At 43.9% G+C, this 20,038-nt stretch overlaps 1 protein-coding gene across 1 annotated transcript in view; it reads right to left on the reverse strand.

The window, feature by feature from the left end:
* The window catches only part of NPSR1 (neuropeptide S receptor 1), a 43,470-nt gene extending 38,729 nt beyond the window's left edge, over positions 1-4,741 (reverse strand). Inside the window, exon 1 of the mRNA XM_077808723.1 lies at positions 4,603-4,741. Coding sequence (XP_077664849.1) covers positions 4,603-4,741 — 139 coding nt within the window. The remainder of the gene's footprint in view (positions 1-4,602) is intronic.
* Positions 4,742-20,038: the final 15,297 nt, after the last annotated feature.

The following is a 20,038-nucleotide window of genomic DNA, read 5'->3' on the forward strand; positions in this document are numbered from 1 at the left end:
AGGGGAAGGAGTTTTATCAAACCTTACCCCTCCCTTTCCTGCAGCAGAAAGCTGGATATAACCCATTGCATTTTTATTTTTTTAGTCTGTTTTTTAATCTGCTATACAGAGCCATTAGCCTCCTGGTTGGATTTTTTGGGAAGCAAGGCAATAGTCACTTTATGTTAATGGATACCTTGATTATTTGTTCTGGGATGGAGGTTTGTGCTTGGTTTAAATTAAGAAGAGCCACGGCAATAAGTTAAAACTTAACATGAACCAAAGATGTTCTTTTCACTAAATGATACAGAAAATGCATAACTGCTTATGTGCTGAGTTCTTCTACCATGGTCTAGCCCTTCATAACTGAAGAAGTTGGCAGTGTGACCTTTCCTTAATATCTATGAATCTATAAAATATCTTCCCTACTAATTATGAAGCCATCTCATAGGATTCAGTACTTAATTTGAAATTCAAAGCAATTCAAGACAAAGATTTGAACTAAATCTCTGATTAGAAGAAGGATCCCAATAATATTACATTTGGTAAAGGGAGACTCACACCTGAGACCTGAATGTTAACTCTTATTTTATAATAATTAAGATGGAATTTAATGCAGAATTATTTCATTGATACACCATGGCCATTGAGTTTCACTATCTTTTGTAGCTAAATATTTTTATAACTCTTGTCACCAACAAAATGAAGCTTGCATGGTGCAGTTCAGAAGAAGTGGTAAATCTATGTTCCTGATTCTGTATTGTATTTCTGTATTTGGTCATGGCTCTGATTTTCAGGAAGCAAGCTAGCATGCAGATAGCACCATTGAAGTCAATGAGACTCTGGTTATCTCCACTGCAATCACAGGGTATAATTGCAGCATGTGTAGACATACCCAAGCTAGCTCAGGTACTGGAGCGGTGAAGCTGCAGCAGCATGTGCTTCAGTGCAGGCTAGACACCTGAGTAATTACCCGGGCTTCAGGGTGGGCTTGTACAGCCTGCACTGGTACCACAGCTAGCTAGATTAAAGCTAGCTCCGGCAAGTCTACGCCCTGGTCTACACTAGGAGTTGAGGTCGAATTTAGTAGCGTTGAATCGATTTAACCCTGCACCCATCCACACGACGAAGCCCTTTTTTTCGACTTATAGGGCTCTGAAAATCGATTTCCTTACTCCACCCCGGACAAAGGGATTAGCGCTGAAATCGGCCTTGCCGGGTCGAATTTGGGGTACTGTGGACACAATTAGACGGTACTGGCCTCCGGGAGCTATCCCAGAGTGCTCCATTGTGACCGCTCTGGACAGCACTCTCAACTCAGATGCACTGGCCAGGTAGACAGGAAAAGGCCTGCGAACTTTTGAATTTCAATTTCCTGTTTGGCCAGCGTGGCAAGCTGCAGGTGAGTGCAGAGCTCATCAGCAGAGGTGACCATGCAGAGCTCATCAGCGGAGGTGACCATGATGGAGTCCCAGAATCGCAAAAGAGCTCCAGCATGGACCGAACAGGAGGTACGGGCTCTGATCACTGTATGAGGAGAGGAATCTGTGCTATCAGAACAGCCTCCCGGACCCGCCAGGTGGAGAAGGGACCTCTGGTGAGTGTACCTTTTAAAATAGTATACATAGTTTAAAAGCAAGCACGTTTAATGATTAATTTGCCCTGGCATTTGCAGCTCTCCTGGATGTACTCCCAAAGCCTTTGCAAAAGGTTTCTGGGGAGGGCAGCCTTATTCCATCCACCGTGGTAGGACACTTTACCACTCCAGGCCAGTAGCATGTACTCGGGAATCATTGTAGAACAAAGCATTGCAGTGTATGTTTGCTGGCATTCAAACAATATCCGTTCTTTATCTCTCTGTGTCATCCTCAGGAGAGTGATATCATTCAGGGACACCTGGTTGAAATAGGGTGCTTTTCTTAAGGGGACATTCAGAGGTGCCCGTTCCTGCTGGGCTGTTTGCCTGTGGCTGAACAGAAATGTTCCCCGCTGTTAGCCATGGGGAGGAGGGAGGGGCTAGCCACATGGTGGGGGGAGGCAAAATGTGATCTTGGAACGAAAGCACATGTGCTATGTATGTAATGTTACCAGCAAGGTTTACCGTGAAAGAGTGTACTCATTGTTCTGTAAAATGTGTCTTTTTAAATACCACTGTCCCTTTTTTTTCTCCACCAGCTGCATGTGTTTCAAGGATCATAGGATCTTTTCCTTCCCAGAGGCTAGTGAAGATTAGAAGGCGAAAAAAACACACTCGCAATAAAATGTTCTCTGAGCTCATGCTGTCCTCCCACACGGACAGAGCACAGATGAATGTGTGGAGGCAGACAATGTCAGAGTGCAGGAAAGCACAAAATGACCGGGAGGAGAGGTGGTGGGCTGAGGAGAGTAAGTGGTAGGCTGAAGAAAGGGCTGAAGCTGAAAGGGGTGGCAGCGTGATGAGAGGAGGCAGGATTCAATGCTGAGGCTGCTGGAGGATCAAACTAGTATGCTCCAGCATATGGTTGAGCTACAGGAAAGCCAGCTGGAGCACAGACCGCCGCTACAGCCCCTGTGTAACCAACCGCCCTCCTCCCCAAGTTCCATAGCCTCCTCACCCAGACGCCCAAGAACGTGGTGGGAGACCTCCGGCCACGCAGCCACTCCACCCCAAAGGATTGCCTAAGCAACAGAAGGCTGGCATTCAATAAGTTTTAACGTTTTAAACTTTTAAAGTGCTGTGTGGCCTTGTCCTTCCCTCCTCCACCACCCCTCCCGGTGCTTCTCTCCTCCACCACCGCTCCCGGGCTACCTTGGCAGTTATCCCCCTGTTTGTGTGATGAATTAATAAAGAATGCGTGAATGTGAAGCAACAATGACTTTATTGCCTCTGCAAGCGGTGATCGAAGGGAGGAGGGGAGGGTGGTTAGCTTACAGGGAAGTAGAGTGAACCAAGGGGCGAGGGGTTTCATCAGGGAGAAACACACAGAACACCGTGGCCTGGCCAGTCATGAAACTGGTTTCCAAAGCTTCTCTGATGCGCACTGCGCCCTCCTGTGCTCTTCTAACTGCCCTGGTGTCTGGCTGCGCGTAACCAGCGGCCAGGCAATTTGCCTCAACCTCCCACCCCACCATAAACGTCTCCCCCTTACGCACACAGCAAGCAGTAATAACAGTGGGAATATTGGTTTCGCTGAGGTCTAACCAAGTCAGTAAACTGTGCCAGCGTGCTTTTAAATGTCCAAATGCACATTCTACCACCATTCTGCACTTGCTCAGCCTATAGTTGAACAGCTCCTGACTACTGTCCAGACTGCCTGTGTACGGCTTCATGAGTCATGGCATTAAGGGGTAGGCTGGGTCCCTAAGGATAACTATAGGCATTTCAACATCCCCAACTGTTATTTTCTGGTCTGGGAATAAAGTCCCTTCCTGCAGCTTTTGAAACAGAGCAGAGTTCCTGAAGATGCGAGCATCATGTACCTTTCCCGGCCATCCCACGTTGATGTTGGTGAAACGTCCCTTGTGATCCACCAGTGCTTGCAGCACTATTGAAAAGTACCCCTTGCGTTTTATGTACTCACCGGCTTGGTGCTCCGGTGCCAAGATAGGGATATGGGTTCCGTCTATAGCCCCACCACAGTTAGGGAATCCCATTGCAGCAAAGCCATCCACTATGACCTGCACATTTCCCAAGGTCACTACCTTTGATATCAGCAGACCTTTGATTGGCGTCTGCACAGAAAAAAGGCACGGAACAATTGTCTGCCGTTGCTCTGATTTTTGTAGATGGGATTATTGGGAAGACTTTGTTATGGGTTCTGGTTCTATTCTCACTGGAGTATTTTTTTTTTTTTAATACCTGCAATCCAGTCATTCCGAGGGCCACGAAAGAGTGCTCTTTAGACACAGGTGTGGACCATATGTGCACTTTTCATTGTCATGGTTTGATTTCATTCTTATCTGGCACGATTACTACTTTACCAAACACCAATTTCCTATCAACTTTCTTTATACATTTAGGGCCTGATGCAAAGCCGAGTGCAGTCACTAGGAGTCTTTTTCCACTGAGGTGTGGATGGGACCTCTTTTCTCCCAGTCTAGAAAACAGTACCTCCCTCCTCCCATTCGCACTTCTACATACACATTTTTGTGACAAACCAGAACCCCTGATCTTGCAGATAGGAAGCTGTTTTCTTGCAGCAGTGCAGGCATGCATTCAGGGATATTAGTCTTTTAAAAGGTTTTAGCAGAAGAGCACTGAAGACTCATTCTACTCCAGTGTAATATAAATAGGTCTGTGATGACACCTGGGAACAGGGAAGTGGCACAAATTTATACTCCCAGATAAGCCTCTATTATGCTGTCAAATTGGCACCTGTGTCCATCACAGCTAGTGGAGTGTCTTTTTAGATCAAGGACCAAATTCAAGCCTAGTTCAAACAGATATTGTATTGAATTCAATGGAGTTGTACCAGCTTACTCCAGGGCTGAATTTGCCCTGAAATTACCTCACGAGAAGTCTTTAGTCTAAATGGAAACTCAATTATTGACCCTTCATCTTGCATTTGCATATCAAAGTAATGAAAACTGCTGGTCTTAACCCTACCCCTCACCCCAGTCCATATCCCCCTTCCCAGACAATACCTGTGATGGCTAACTGTGTCACAAAAAAGGTCATTCGGGATTTCCTCTTCCTCTTCCAGGTAGAGAGCAGCACACTGGAGTTTCCAGCAACTGTGACAATAAAGAGAATCCAAAGAGTAACCAGCTGTTCTGTCTGCATGGGGGGGAAAGAAACCACGCAAATGGATCAGTGAAAGTGACTTGGTTAAACAAGGTGATGCAGACTTAGCTATAACAAGCAGGATGGGAATTAATACAATGGGATTTAAATATGAGTTGACAATTGATTTGTCACTTAATCCCAAAAGTCTATTTTTCATCAGAAAATATTAAAATGCAGCAGTGTTTTTTTAAAAAAAACAGAACAGTGAAGTCCTGGTTTTAATTTGATAGCAGCTAAGTGTGTGGGGTGGGTGTAATAATTTCACAAAGCCATCAGAAGTACATCATCAAGTATCACTGAAATGTTTTAGCGTAGCAGCTGTGTTAGTCTATATTCGCAGAAAGAAAAGGAGTACTTGTGGCACCTTAGAGACTAACAAATTTATCTGAGGATACACTGTAGCTCACGAAAGCTTATGCTCAAATAAATTTGTTAGTCTCTAAGGTGCCACAAGTACTCCTTATCACTGAAATGGGAAGCAACCTTCAGTTTTCTTATGTTGCTCTAGTGGACCATTAAGTCTGTCTGACTACAGAAAAGAAATTTCCTTGAAGACACTAGGGAAATAAAATGCTTTGCTTTCTAACCCAAGCAAGTATGGGTCATGCAAGTACATCATAAAAATCAACTAATTATGTAAGATGCGGGCACTAAGTCTAAAAAAAGAACATTGCCCTATGGTACTAGTGGAATCTTGCTGTTCAGCTAAATACATAATGGCAAAATGTCCCCAAGAGGTAGTATGTGTAAAAATAATAGAAATGAAAGAAAGGTTATTCAAACCTTTCAATACCTCAAAGATTGAGCAACAAAAGTGACGGAAGGGTGAGGGAGAGAGAAATGCTTGTGTATGTAATCTGTTTTTTTTTTAACCCATTTTCTCATGCTGAGATATGGATACAATTTCTGCACCCACCCCCACTTTTTAGTAAAATGTCTTTCAGTCACTGGGGAGCACAAAGATCATGTTTTCTTCCTTTAATAGCCATGCCCCTCAGTTCTTACTTTTAAGAAGCACTGAACCTGGTGTTTAATGGGATTAAAATGGAGAGCAGACATAGTATTTACACAAACCGTTCATTCTCAAAAACTTTGCCACTTATGACGTTGCCCATGACAGGTAGATTGTACTCCAAAGGAGGATTGCGTTGTTCTTTGATAGCTTCTCTTAATACACTGGCTGTTAACTGCAGTCCCATTCATACTGGAGTGAACTTTTCATGGTATATAACTTGTCTGGTGGGAATGTATTGAAGGATCTTGAAGAAACAAGGGATTAAAATGTGGAGACAACAAAATATAGTGATCTAATCTTCCCCAGCCTCTCTACTCACGCAACTCCCATTGTTACAAAAGTACAGCTGGTCCGGATTTTAACCCAAATGATAATGTTAAAATTCAGGCAGTTCTTTGGCAGTAGGACAAGTTGAGATTTGGTTTTTAACCTAGGCAAGAGAAAGAAAATGAAACACTGGTTTTCCTTTCCCCGAGTCACTAGCTGGAACCCCAGAACGTAGGGCACTGGCAGCTGGAAATGAGGTGATGAGCTGCAGATGAACGAAGAGCTGAACTTGTAGCCCCCTCTGGTGAGATTGAGGAACTGCTGGAGGGGAGGGGCTGCTCATTGCCTAGGCTGCGGGGTGGGGATGGGATACACGAGGTTGCTGCTAGTGTTAGTGGCTCTCCTGAATTGCTTGGGGGGAATGGGGACAGGAGAAGGTCTCCAGGAAAAAAGTTCTTTAAGCAGCACAGAGCAGAGGGGAAACGTCTCTTTGACATACCTCTCTACACCACAGCTGAGCAGGGAGGAGCAAAGTGGGAAGTCAAGCCCTGATGACCACCGCCAGGAAGTACTCAGCCATGGGAGTGGAGATAGAAGTTTAGAAGGGAGCAAGGCCAGGTGCATCTCACGCCACGGAGCAGTGCTACAAAAAAGGGGAAGTTTTGCTCCTTCTAAACTTGTGTCTTGGGGTTTGGCTTGCATCTTCTGTGTCTGAACTGGTTCACTATTCACTAGATAGAACACAATAATCATAGGACTGCAATGGACCTTGAGAGGTCTTCTAGTCCAGTCAGTGGCTCCAGAACTGGGGGTGGAGGGGGGGCATGGCACTCCCACTTTTTGCCAAGGCTGACCCTGCCCCCTTTCCCTCCACTCCCCCTGAGGCCCCACCCCCCCAGCCAGGCCAGCGTGGAGCTCGGCCGGGGGGGGGGGGGGGGGGAGCCTGGGCCTGGGGCTGAGAGCAGCCCCCGGCCTGTATCCCTGCCCCCAAGACTCTCCACCCAGCCCAAAGCAGGTGGAGGGTCCGCGAATCTGTGCCAGCTCCCCACAGCTGCCGGCATGGCTCTCCCTGACCCGGCTCCAGATGGGGAGGTGGGGGCAGTGCCACGGTCAGCTGTGGGGAGCCACAGACTCTCCACCTGGGCTGGGGGCCTGGGGACATGGGCCAGGGGCTGCTCTCAGCACCCTACCCCCACCCCAGGGTGAGGGGGTGGGTTCCCTCACCCTTCTCCAGCTTGGCAGGGGTCAGAGCCTCTGGGGGAGGAGGCGGGGCCTTTGCGGACGGAGCCCCAGGGGGTGGGAGCCCCTGGCCCCCTCACCTTTGGGAAGGGTCCAGCAGCCCTGAGTCCTGTTGCCTACTTTTTAATTCCCTAGTTACTGTTTGGTTTCTTTATGGCTTGCCATGATGTTTGTTGGTGAAAAGTAACCTTTACATATTAGCTCATATTTGTCACTGAGGACAAGAGATTGACACAAGGGGTGAGTTCAGGATAGTGTTTCTTGCTGGGAACTGATATGAACTATGAATGAGACTCTCCCTTTCAGTGGTGCAAGTCAGGAATATTTCCTCAGAAATCAATGACGTTATGCTGGTGACGGTGAGAGCAGAATCAGGGCCTTTGTTACTAAAATCTTCTTGAGGTTTTGCCAAAAGAAATAAATGTGGATTTGAAGATAGAGGGGCCCGTTCATCGGGAGTACAAAACTCATTGAGCATAAGAAGAACAAATGCCATATAAATCCTATCCTGCTTAATTAAGGAGCAATACCTGACTGTTTGTAATTCAGTATTCTATGGAAATGGACAACAGAACTACCCCCACACAGATAATAACTCAGTTAAATGAAAGATGAATACAAGAGGGAATGTTTGCCTGACATTAAGATTACACAAAGGAATCAAATCAAGAAATAAAGCTTCTATTCTTCAGTCCAGCAGGGATTTACATCACTGAAAGAAAACAGAACAGGTACACTAATATGAATTAAGGGTCAACAATGTTCTGTTTTAATTATCATAGCCTTTGCAGGCTGACTTCAGCCTGCATTCAAAACTGCATCCCATTGACATCAGTGTGATCCAGGGAGGCATCTGGCGCTATGCTTACCATGCTAATGATGTATAAACATAGACGCTTTTCATGTAATTCACTTGTTTGCTTTTTAACAAAAATACTTGTACAGCAACTTCTGGCTAAGATTCTGAAAATTATTCACGCATCCCATAAATGGTCTCCATTAAAAATTAATTATTTCCCAACAGATGTCAATTACTACTTATTCTTCCAAAAAAAGGGGTGGGTGGGTTGGAGGGGTTGTCTCCCATACCACAGCATGACAACTCTTGGCAAATGGTGATTTTGTAAAAGGTGACTGCTGTAATTAATCTGCACATCACTTTGAGGTAGGTATGTATTATCAGCCACTGCTTACCGATGGGTACACTAAGTGACATGGCCAAGGTCACAAAACCAATCAGTGGTAAAGCTGAGCATGGCAGTCAGGAGCTCACGGACGTTTGTAATCTATTGTAACTACTACTGCTCTATGAGATGGAGTTAGAATGTGGCAGTATTTGTCACCTGAAGCTGCTATGAATATTTTGCTAATTTACTTTATGATTAAGAGCAACCTTTGCCCATGAACCAAATTAGAAAACTGCATCGGAAACAAGGGGGAACGCTGCAATTGGCCTTGTCCCGCATTTTGTATTCAGGCAAAATTCCATTTGACTTCAGGGAATTTTGCCTGGATGAAGACTGCAGGACCAAGCCCCATATGGATCGCTGTGGTTATTTTGGAAGTATGTTAGCTCTTCCACTGTACAGCATTTGATTCTGCTCAGTGTGTTTTACAAGGGGGAGTAGGTATCATTATCCCCATTTTATACCTGGGGATACAGAAGTGAAGCAACTTGCCCAGGGACCCACAGCAGATCAGTGACAGAGCTGGGAGTAGAAGCCAGGGCTTCTGCCTGCCAGTCCGGTGACCCACCCATTGAGCCAGGATGCCTCTCAAAAGTAAAATGCATAACTTGATTACTCTAAGTTGCCTTTTGGTGATGCTCTAATTAAAATGAATGGTCTTCACTCTATTTGCCCCCAGCATGGTCTAGGCAAAGGCAGTACATATAGTGTTGGAGAGCTGCTGCTTTTTCTCTAACACCTAAAACAGCGCCTGGCCTTTTGTCTCACATAACAGATGTGACTGGAATAGAAAGACAGAAATAGCCATCAATAATAGATGTCAACAATTTCATTTTCACAATACCTAGATCAGAAGTACCACTCTGCTGTGTTTGGGTAGGACGGATGATAAATGGGGACAGCCTTACTCCAGCAAGATGATTTACCCATCCCCACCCCTCCTCATAGGCACCCTTCAGGAAAAGGATAACTTGTTCCATTTCTGAATGTCAGCAACTAAGAAGCATTTCTTTTTCCATATGTATCTTTTCATGTAGTGAGTGTTCAAGGAATAATTACATAATTTCTGCACTTTCGAAAATTATCTAATAGAGATATACTGGATCAGTCACTGGTTCATCTTACAGTTACGTTACCGATGTGTGAGTAAGTATAAGCAGGTCTGAAGTGTGTAGATTAGTATAAAGGAATTTAGCCCACATGTCACAACTGCACTTAACCTTAACCTGTAATGAAATTGTCAATTCTGGTTAACAAGTGCACTCAGAAAAATTCCCTTGTACCTATTGCTGCTGCAGAAATCCACGTTCACATGTATGCACAAACGTACACAGCAGCATTCATGGAAATAAAGTATTTCTAGACATCAATACTTTCATTATTACTTAGCACTTTCTAAGTGCTGTATAAACATAAACTAATTTATTCTGACAATGCCCATGAACTAGGTATATATGTCATTGCCTCCATTCACAGACTGAAAATCAAAAGTGACTTGACAAAAGCCACATCAAGACTGATGGTCAGAACCAGGATTAGAACTCTGGAGTTCTGGCCCCTGGTCCAGGGTTCTGTCCATGAGATAACACAGCCTCCCAAATGTGTTTCCCCCACTCTTTTACAGGGGCACAGTGAGTACATTGGTGTTGTTTCTGGGCACACCTATTGCATTTGACATTTTAGCACTTCACTGAAATTTGTTCCTGAGTCGAATTGTTTAGTTTTCTTTCCCCAGCAGGTCACTCGTTGTTTTTGATGTGGTGCCTTACCATAGGAGGATTGGGCCTATTGATTTTTAGCTCATGCTAGTAATGTTCTATTACTATTATAATAATTGAGGGATTTATCAAATACTTAGGGGACTCTTTCCTTGTCTTCTTTTGAGGTCGATACATGCTTCAAGAGGGTTAGATCGATATTAAGGAAAATAAATTGGATGATGAATAAACCACAAATGATTCAGTGATTCATCTAAATTCATAATTCAAAAACCAAAATCTGTGCCCAATCCTGCCCATCCCACTGTTGGAGCAGTTCTCACTAATTGACTCTGTTTAGGTCCTTCTCATGGAAGTGAAGCATATTCCTGCCCACATGGATGACATAAATAACTTACCAAAATCACAGTAACAATGATAGAACAAACATAATGCCACCTAGCTCTTACAGAACACTTCACATTGAGAGATCTCAAAGTACTTTATGAAGGAGGTCTGTATCATTATCCCCATTTTACAGATGGAGAAACTGAGGCACAGAGAGGTGAAGTGAATTGCCCAAAGTCACCCAGCAAACTGGTGTCAGACCCAGGGTCTCCCAAGTCTCAATCCAGTGCCCTATCTATATTATTTTGTTTCATTTATAGCCCCTGGAAATGATTTGCATATTTCATTGTTTATTCTGATTTTCATAGATTCCTAGATTCATAGATATTAAGGTCAGAAGGGACCATTATGATCATCTAGTCCGACCTCCTGCACAACTCAAGCCACAGATTCTCACCCACCCACTCCTGCGAAAAACCTCTTACCTATGTCTGAGCTATTGAAGTCCTCAAATCATGGTTTAAAGACTTCAAGGAGCAGAGAACCCTCCAGCAAGTGACTCGTGCCCCATGCTACACAGGAAGGTGAAAAACCTCCAATCTGCCCTGGAGGAAAATTCCTTCCCGAAATGGTCTGCGAGACTGTGACTGTTTTGATGAAATTCCAGTGCAAACCTTCCTGGTTTCTGGCCCGCTTGCCTGCCAGACTCTTGAGCAGCCCACCTGGTAGACTGATGGTGAACCTGAGCTCCTGGCTGCAGGGCAGCCCACCAGGATGTACAGGAAGGATTACAGTCCAATCTCTTGTACACTAATGGAAATTTAGAATAATTCTACTGACTTCACTGGAGTTACACCAGCTCTACACTGGTCGGTCAACAATCAGAATCTGTCTCTGAACATATCCATCTATATCTCATTCATCATTATCTAAATGAGTACCTCAATCTACTTGTCTGAATTCATGATGGCACAGAGATCACTTTCAAAGGTAGAAATACCCTGCCATCCACAATACTGCATATATTTCTACTTACATATTTTAAACTGGGAACTTGAATGGTACCACATAGCTATCATAACAGAAGCCTGGCATGTATGCAGCCTGAACTTAAGTGCTATATAAAGGATGACAGAAGCCAACGCAATCTAAATTAAGGATGTCATTCATTATCTCACAGACACCCCAACCTGTTCCCTACATTCACATGGTACAGCACTGGAAAAAACAGAGCTGCACTTGATAAAATGCATTCATTCTTATCAGCTCCATTCTCAACATCCCTTTCACTGCCATGCTTGCCACATTCTTAAAAACAAGCTTTTCCTCTCCTTCAGAGCCCCACAAAGTGCAAAATCCAGTCAGCACCACTCCTGATTAAAAACAACTTTTTTTTTTTGTCTGGGGAGAGACGTGGCCCCAATCATTGGTGGCCCCGGGCCCACAATATTCCTGGATCCCGGGCAACACGGGCCCATATAACTTGCTTCCCTAATCGCTTGCTACCCCAGTGAGCATTTACCTGCCGTTCCTCATTGCGCTCCCTCGCCTGCACCGCTGATCGCTGCTGCCTCTTTAAAACACTAATTATTAACGTAAGTTATTAACCAATCAGGAGGCTTTTACTACATTATTACCCAACTGTAGTCGATAAAAATAATAATACTTGGTCAGTCATTTTGCTGTAAGAATAATTTTATATATTAAAAAGCTAAATATGAACATAGTATTATAGGAAATGAAACAATGAATTCACACGACTGTGGCTCTTTTGGGTAATGTTGGTGGCTAATTTGGCTCCTGAACCACAGAGTTTGAGGATTCATCCAGGATGAGGGAGATCTGGGCTCACTTCACCCCCTCACACACGTTTATTTGATGGGGAGATAGCTGTTCATATCCTATCTCCCACCTCTCAGGAGAATGCCATAACCACTGGGCTATGGGATATTGTGATGTGGGGGCTCGCTCAATCTCTCTTGAAGCTGTTCCACTGTGGGTAAACAATGACTATAGCCTGTTGCTTAGGGCACCCACCTGGGAAGTGGGAGACCCAGGGTCCAGTTCCCCACTCCAGTGACTATACACAGAGGAACAGCCTCAACAGGAGAGACTGAGGGAGCCCCACTTCAGATTATCCCATAGCTTTTATATCACCAAACGGGGGTTAGGGGGCTGGAGAATCGAACAGGGTTCTCCCATGTCCCAAGTAAATGCTCTAACCACAGGCCTAAAACATATAGGATGGGCAGCACCACCACCGCAAGCCATTTTGGGTATGTGCTCAGTGGTTCAGAAACTCCTTATCACAAGAAGTGACAGGTGTCTAACCTGTCTCATTCCAGGACAGGGGTTCCCAGCTGTGAATGGCTAGCAGAGAGAGGTGCCTCGCTGCAGCCAAGACTTAGGTGACTGTCTCCATGAGAGCGGCAGGGCCTCGGGCACACCCCTCTCATCAACACCTCCTCTTGCTAGTTTAGGCGACTCCCTGGCTAACATGCTGACTTCTGTAGATCCTATTCTTGGGCACGTCTCTCTCCCTGTGCATTGTACAGGGAACCTAGGCACCTAACTCAGGCTTTGGGGTTTGCAGTGTTGTTCCAGTGATTTCCTGGGTGCCTAAAAGTTAGGCTTTGAGACACTCAGCATCACAAGGTCAAAGTCCCTTTTTGGATCTGTGCCTCTACCGACAGATGAGATGGCAGGGGCCATGTAACCCCCAGACCTGAGCACCTATGATCTCTGCTATGAATGTATGGCATGAGAAAGTGCCTGTGTAACCCCATTGGGTGCTGCTGACTAGGAGGTTGCCAAAGCTCACAGACACCCACAGAAATATTGTATTCTTTGAAAGGGATGATTTTCCATCTTACAATGGGGGTGCTGAGAGCCATTGAATCAAACTGTAAACCCTCGATATGATGGAAACCATTTCAAGCCGGGGGGTGCAGCAGCACCCCTAGTTCCAGCACCTATCATATAAAGGGACGATAAATAACAAAATTCATTAATGCTGATGGCTTGTTGTTATCCTATTAACTGAAAATTGAAACCATGCTAACCTACAGAGAACAAATGTAGAGGAACTTGTATATTCAGTTGGAATATTCATGCTTTCAGATATCTGAGTACAGTATTATAAACTCATTAGGCAGCCAATTAATACAAGTTCCGTTATATGCCTCCTCTACAAAACACAAGATCTTGACAGTGATATGGGCATATATAGCCACCTAACAGATGGAATGCATTCACATACATCACACATGCAATCAAGAAGCACTTTCTTTAATGATCCCCCACTCCCAATTCCACAGACATTTTATTATGCAGCTCAACCAGAATGGAAAATATCCCAAATATGATCTGCCAAGTGGAAAACAGTTGCAGATACCCTTCTCTCTTTTCCATTGTGGATGGCAAAAGTCAACAGTTAAAGCTGATAAATCCCACTCAACGGGGATCAAAATATTTTTACATCATGAAGCAAGAATATCATTTGCAGCCTGTCTATGCTGCAGGGGGAGGGGGAGATGCTTTGCCTCCTCTCCACACCTTACAGTAGTTGCACTTAAAGTGTTGATTCATTTTCAAAGATTTGACTGGTTTGACAGATACTTTCTGTACTTTAAGCAGGGGCCAGGGGTGTTGGTGGACTCTCCAATGGCATGGTGAGGGGGAGAACGGTCTTACGGTTAAGGCAGCGGGCTGGAATTCAGGAAGGATCTGTTGAGTTCCTGGCTCTGCCACAGGCTCCCTTTCTGACCCTGTGTAAGTCACCACATTTGTCACAGTTTTCCATGTGACAAAGGAAGATGGTCAAGACAAAGGGCTGGGAGGAAGGAAGTATTATCCTATTTGGACAGTGAGCTGTCTGGGGCAGGGATTGTCTTAGTATGTCTATGTGTAGCATAGCAGAAGGCATCCATGATCTCTGCTATGAATGTGTGGCAATGCTTGTATTCCTCCTTTGTAAAACGAGGATACGTTCTGCTGTAGGGGTCAATCAGAATCGTTGGTCTCCAGCTTCAGAATTGCACAAACTTCAAGGAGCCAAGAGCATGCGAAGATGCGATAAGAGACTCCAACTCCTCATTCTAATTTGAGGAAGACATAAAATCCATCTTTTTGTGATGAGAAACTGAAAGCCGAAGTATAGATGTGCAATGGAGAAGGGGAGCGATTAGACGAAGTTGCATAACTTTCCTACTGTTTAGTTATCATGCATTAACTAGAGAGGTTATACATCCACTGTATAAAGGCTACGGAAACTGTGCCTACCCAGAGCACCAATAATCTGCAGTACTAAGTATGTTACCCTCCGCTGTCACAGTTCCCAAAATAGCAAGAATAAGCGTGCTTGGACAGAAGGGAGCAGGTCACGCTCAATCCTCCCTTAGTAAAACATAAGATAGTAAATAAATGTCACCATACTTCTCTTATGAAGAGGGATGTGGGATATAATGTGATGTGCACAATTTGCTTACCTCTTATAAGCAGAGTGAGAGAGGCCTTCCAGAGAGAAGGATGGCCTGCTTATAATGGTATGCTCCACGCCACAAACAGTGCACAAACAGGGAACAAGCTGTGTGCAATTTAAATCAGCCCCAGGATAGGCTGGAACTGCTCCTGGACATCAGAATGTGACCTATATTGGCAGTGGTCATTTCTCTTTGGGGGACAACTTGTACTGGCAACAAGCTGACATGATTTTTGAGATATGCCTGTCGTAAGGACTTTGTGCTCCACTTAGTGACGCTCATATGCACTGGTTTGTGTAGCAGGAGTGGGGGAAACTGAATGAACACGGTCTGATGGCTCCATCTGAAATGCAGAGATGGCTATGGATGTAGTCTCTGTTCCTGTGTGTTTATGCTGGGTATGTGCAATAGCATATTTCCACAGACTCTTTCTAGTTAGACACTTTCTGTCCAAGAAACAGATCACACCGTTCCTATCTATGGAAATCTGAAATGGGCTCAGTACAGGAGCCCAACCAGCTATTGGCCTCAATACAGGAGTAACTGGATGAAATTCTATGGCCTGTGTTATACAGGCAGTCAGATTAGCTGACCCAGTGCTCCCTCCTGGCCTTTTAAACAAAAAGCTATGAACCGTGAGTACCAGTGCTCAAGAGAGCACATTGTAAACCGTCCTTGAAGATAATAAGGTAATGGAGGAATAGTATGAGCAGAAACATGAGGTTTTTGAACCCTGGATAATCAAGTGTTCACGCTTGTTCCTTGTAAGATGTGTTATGACTAAAACCAAACTAGATATTAAAAACATTTCAAAGATGATTAAGGAAAATTCTGTTTGTAGATAATTGGAAGTGATAAAAAAAATCTCGTACAGTAAATAGAGTAAAACCACAAGGGTTCTCAGCATAAAGTAATAAAAGGAAAATCCAACACAGGAAAAAGGATACATTGTTTTGTTAAACAGTTTTAGAAATATAATTTGAGCCAATGTGTTGCTTATCCTGCCCTGAGCTAAGTTCTCAAAGTCTCTCATATCACTGAAAGGGGAAAAGCTGCCAGAGACTGATGCAGCACGATCATGATTACTTAGCTTTTCTTCTTGGTACAGACAGGATTTTTTAGGGGGGGAAATTGAAGATAAAGAAAATGTTTTTATTGCTATTAGGTCACAGGTCCAATCAGGGACATATAAGGTGATGAAAAGTAAATGGTTTCTGTAGCGGCAGAACTTGTACCCAGTATAGGTTACAATTTTAGGAGAAGGGTTTTCTATGATTATGAAAATGAGAAAACTTTGAACTCTAAATTGAAGTACTGCTCTGGGATAAGATGAGAAATTAATATCCTCCTCAGGAAGAGGATTCATTAGACATCCTTGACTTCAGAAGGGAAAAGGGGTGGGGGGGGGGAAATCATGTGTATATAGAGTCTTTGATTTTTCTCTACGGTTTATTCTTTTGGACGTACACATTGATCAATGTTGTTTAGCTATTTCTCATGACTCTTCCCTTTTCTTGAGAAGATAATCATTTTATTTTATTAATTTATAATAGACCTCCCCTTTGAAATGCCAATTTAAGTTAGATTTGGGCAACTGTAGGCAACACTATGTAAAATATTTAAGGTCTGCTGATAGATTAATTGAAGCAGTTCTTGTCAGCATTTATGTATATGTTCTTTCACTATTTCCCCCTGCCCTTCACCCCAGTATTCTAAACCGAGGAATTCGTTGGAAAGCCCTTGTTATTTCAGGCAGGGCCTGGCCATCCATGGTGTGTGAGGCACTTCAAGTTCTTGACAGAAACAGGAAACCCTCCCCCGTCAAAAACAGGAATAACTGCAACAGATTATGTGTGTTGTAGCTATTTCATAGCACAACATACCACTCTTTCACACTATCCACTATTACAATAGACACAGCACTGAAATTCACCACAGACACAGTAATGAACAGCAGAGGGCAGTTTCCCCTAATATAGATGCCTTTTGTCCCTAAATGCAACATGAAACTGTCTTGTTAATAGTCCTGGCTGGATTTCTTCCCCCTCCCACACCCCACATAGAAAATTTCATTTATGTTTTCAGTGGAAAAATTGATCCATCGTCAAAAAACTGAGATCTGAAAATTTGCTCATTTGTCCCCCCCAAATTTCAGTTTTCTGATTAAAATTGAAAGGAAATCACACTTTCCATATTATGTAAAAAATGTAACAACCTAAAAAACAAAAAACAAACACACACACAAAATAAGTTTCAATAGAACAGATATGACCAGCCTTAGTTGTTAATGCTATTTGCCATTCTGTAGGAATCTTCCACACTATAGGCATGGCACAGTGGAGTTTGGGTAATTGTTAGCTAACGTGTTAACTAAACCTGACCCCAACCATGTCTTTTTCCCTAGTGTTGACTCAGCTTACCATCTTTTACCTCCTAGGCTTGATCCAAGCCAGTTTGATTGAAGAAAAGAGAGTTGATCAATGTCTACACTAAGGAAAATGTTGTAGTGAGGTTGGGTTTAGCCCTTTTCCTAGTCTAGATACATCCTCGGGCACTGGTACAGTGGCTCACAGATCATCGGCTCCTTTCGGCGTCACAATGAAATGTGAGTATTTCACTGATAATGCCCAATAATTCTTGCAACGAATTTTCTCCTTAAGAAGCAAATTAGATACTTTGAACACAAGTGTGAGGATTATGGTACTCTAGATCTGGCCTCAGTGTGCTTTACGAAGCACTGAGGCACAGAGAGGAGGGTGACCTTGGGCAAGTCACTTCAGCAGGCCAGTGGCTGAGCTGGGAATAGAGCCCAGGTCTTGTGAGCCTCCACTGTCTCTCCCATACAGATCATTAGCATTTTCTAAACATTGGAAAAAAGAGAAAGTGTATTTAAGACAAGATGTGCATTGGGGCAGATCTTCAGCTGGTGTCAACTGTCATAGCTCCACTGAGGTATGAACTCACACCAGCTGAGAAATCAAATAGAAAAAAAAAATCTGTGCAGAGATTCAATAGAGTTAAGGGGTGTTTTATGAGAACAGAAAGTACATACATTTAGTGAATTTATGTTATGTAAGCAAGGCATGATTAAAAGGGCATCAAAACTGACATGTATATGGTTATCAAAAACTGTTTGAAAGGCTTTGAAAATAACCTAAACAAATCTCAGTCCTTGACAAGGTATGTATAAAACAGACCATACAGGGTATATCTAGTTCATATTGACATGTGCAATATTACAAATTGGGAGTTGGAACCACCTGACAACAAAACATGGTATTTATTACAATCCATACAATACTGTGGAACTGTTACATCTATAATTACAAATAGGCCTGATCCTGCTCACTTTGAAGTCAATGGTAAAACTCCCATTGAAGCCAATGGGGATAGTATGAGACCTATCAATTTGAATTGGGGTATAGTTTCTTAGAATGTGGCCAAATGGAAGATGCTTGTAGTCAACAGCTCTGGGGATTTGTTCCATTGTGAAGTCCATTCTCCCCAACCCCCACCCCCCCAAAATAACCCCGTGTTTCTATAAGAGGAATTTCACTACAACTACAGTTATGAATTGGCACACTGGAACAACTTGGGACTTCAGTCCTACTACACTGAAAAATGGAGTTAACTTATAGATAAGTTAACAAGAAATGGATTGCACAGAAATACCCCTGTGTCTCTAAGGTGTCTCATTCCTGAAGCCTACCCAATATTTCTATTGAAAATATCGTGCAAGAAGCAACGTAGAAGTGACTTACCAGCAAGCTCACCCCCACCCCATGACTAAGTGGAGCATTGCAGGACCTTCCCTCAGAGGCTTCCTTCTGATGGCTGCTCAGGCCCTCTGGTGATTTAGTTCTTCTAGTGACTCAGGTCACACACAGTCTCAGCCTTTCCAGGGCATCAATATCCAATACAATACTAGTCATCCATACAAAATCTTGCACTCCTCCTGGGCTCATCTTCAATCCCACTCTTCTTTCAGTGAAACAGGCTGCCAATCTTCTCCCGAGAAGAATTCAAAAACCTACATGAAACCAGGGCTGGATTTCCATTAGGCACAGTAGGGGCACTGGCATTCTAGGGGTGCCTTACCTCTCTAAAACAGTGCGCAATGCGAAGGTCAGCTGTAGGCTGGGGGCGCTGAAGGTGCTGTGCCTAGGGGCACGTAAGGTGTAAATCTGGCCCTGCATGAAACCAAACATATCTTAAAGCACTGCTGCCAACCCTGGGCTTCTGTTTTTAATCACCCTAAGTTCTCCCCAGCAACTTGTTCTTCTTCCAGAACACCAACCCATAGTCCCACCTCCCTGGAGCGCTGCCCTTCACTCAGGACCCACTCCTGTAACTTTCCCCATAGTTCTCTTCCTAGACAGCAGGAAGTCTAGACCCCTTCTTTCCTGGGTCTTTTCTTTCATTGCTAAGCTCCTTCCTTACATAAGTCTAACTCCTCCCCAGCTGGGTCTGATAAGAAATTAAGCCTGATACACCATCCGGGGTAACAAGGTGGGCTAATTGAACCTTGAAGTTCCTGTTAACTCTTTATCTACCAGTGTGGGGTTTACACATGGCATCACAGGCAGCTTGAGCCATTAAACTTAGGCCCAGTTCCTCAACTGGTGTAAATCAGCATAGCTCTATTGAAGTCAATGCAGCTGCTGAGATTTACATCCGCTAAAGGCCTGTATCACAGAATTCAGTGGGGATACTATAAAGATTCCTCACTGTAAACGGCCTTTGCCAATTAGTAAGATTTTTGTGAGGCACTGGGGATGAGATGTTGGTGATATTCTGAAGGTTAATGGGCATATTCCACATAATTTTATGTTGGGAACATGCCTGCTGCCAAAGACACCTGGCATGTTCTACAAGCTTTACCGAGGGAGAATTAAGTCACTCAAGCCTTTCTGAGTGGAAGATTCTCCTGGGATGGTTATAGGCAATTTCTGAGTATTCTTTGACACAGGTGATACAGGAGTTAAAGTAACAAAGTTCTAAAAGGTGGGCTGGGCTGGGCTGCTCAAGCATGAATCACTCCAAGTTGACTTCCAAGCTCA

This window comes from Eretmochelys imbricata, chromosome 2 (assembly GCF_965152235.1).
Source record: "Eretmochelys imbricata isolate rEreImb1 chromosome 2, rEreImb1.hap1, whole genome shotgun sequence".
NCBI lineage: Eukaryota > Metazoa > Chordata > Testudines > Cheloniidae > Eretmochelys > Eretmochelys imbricata.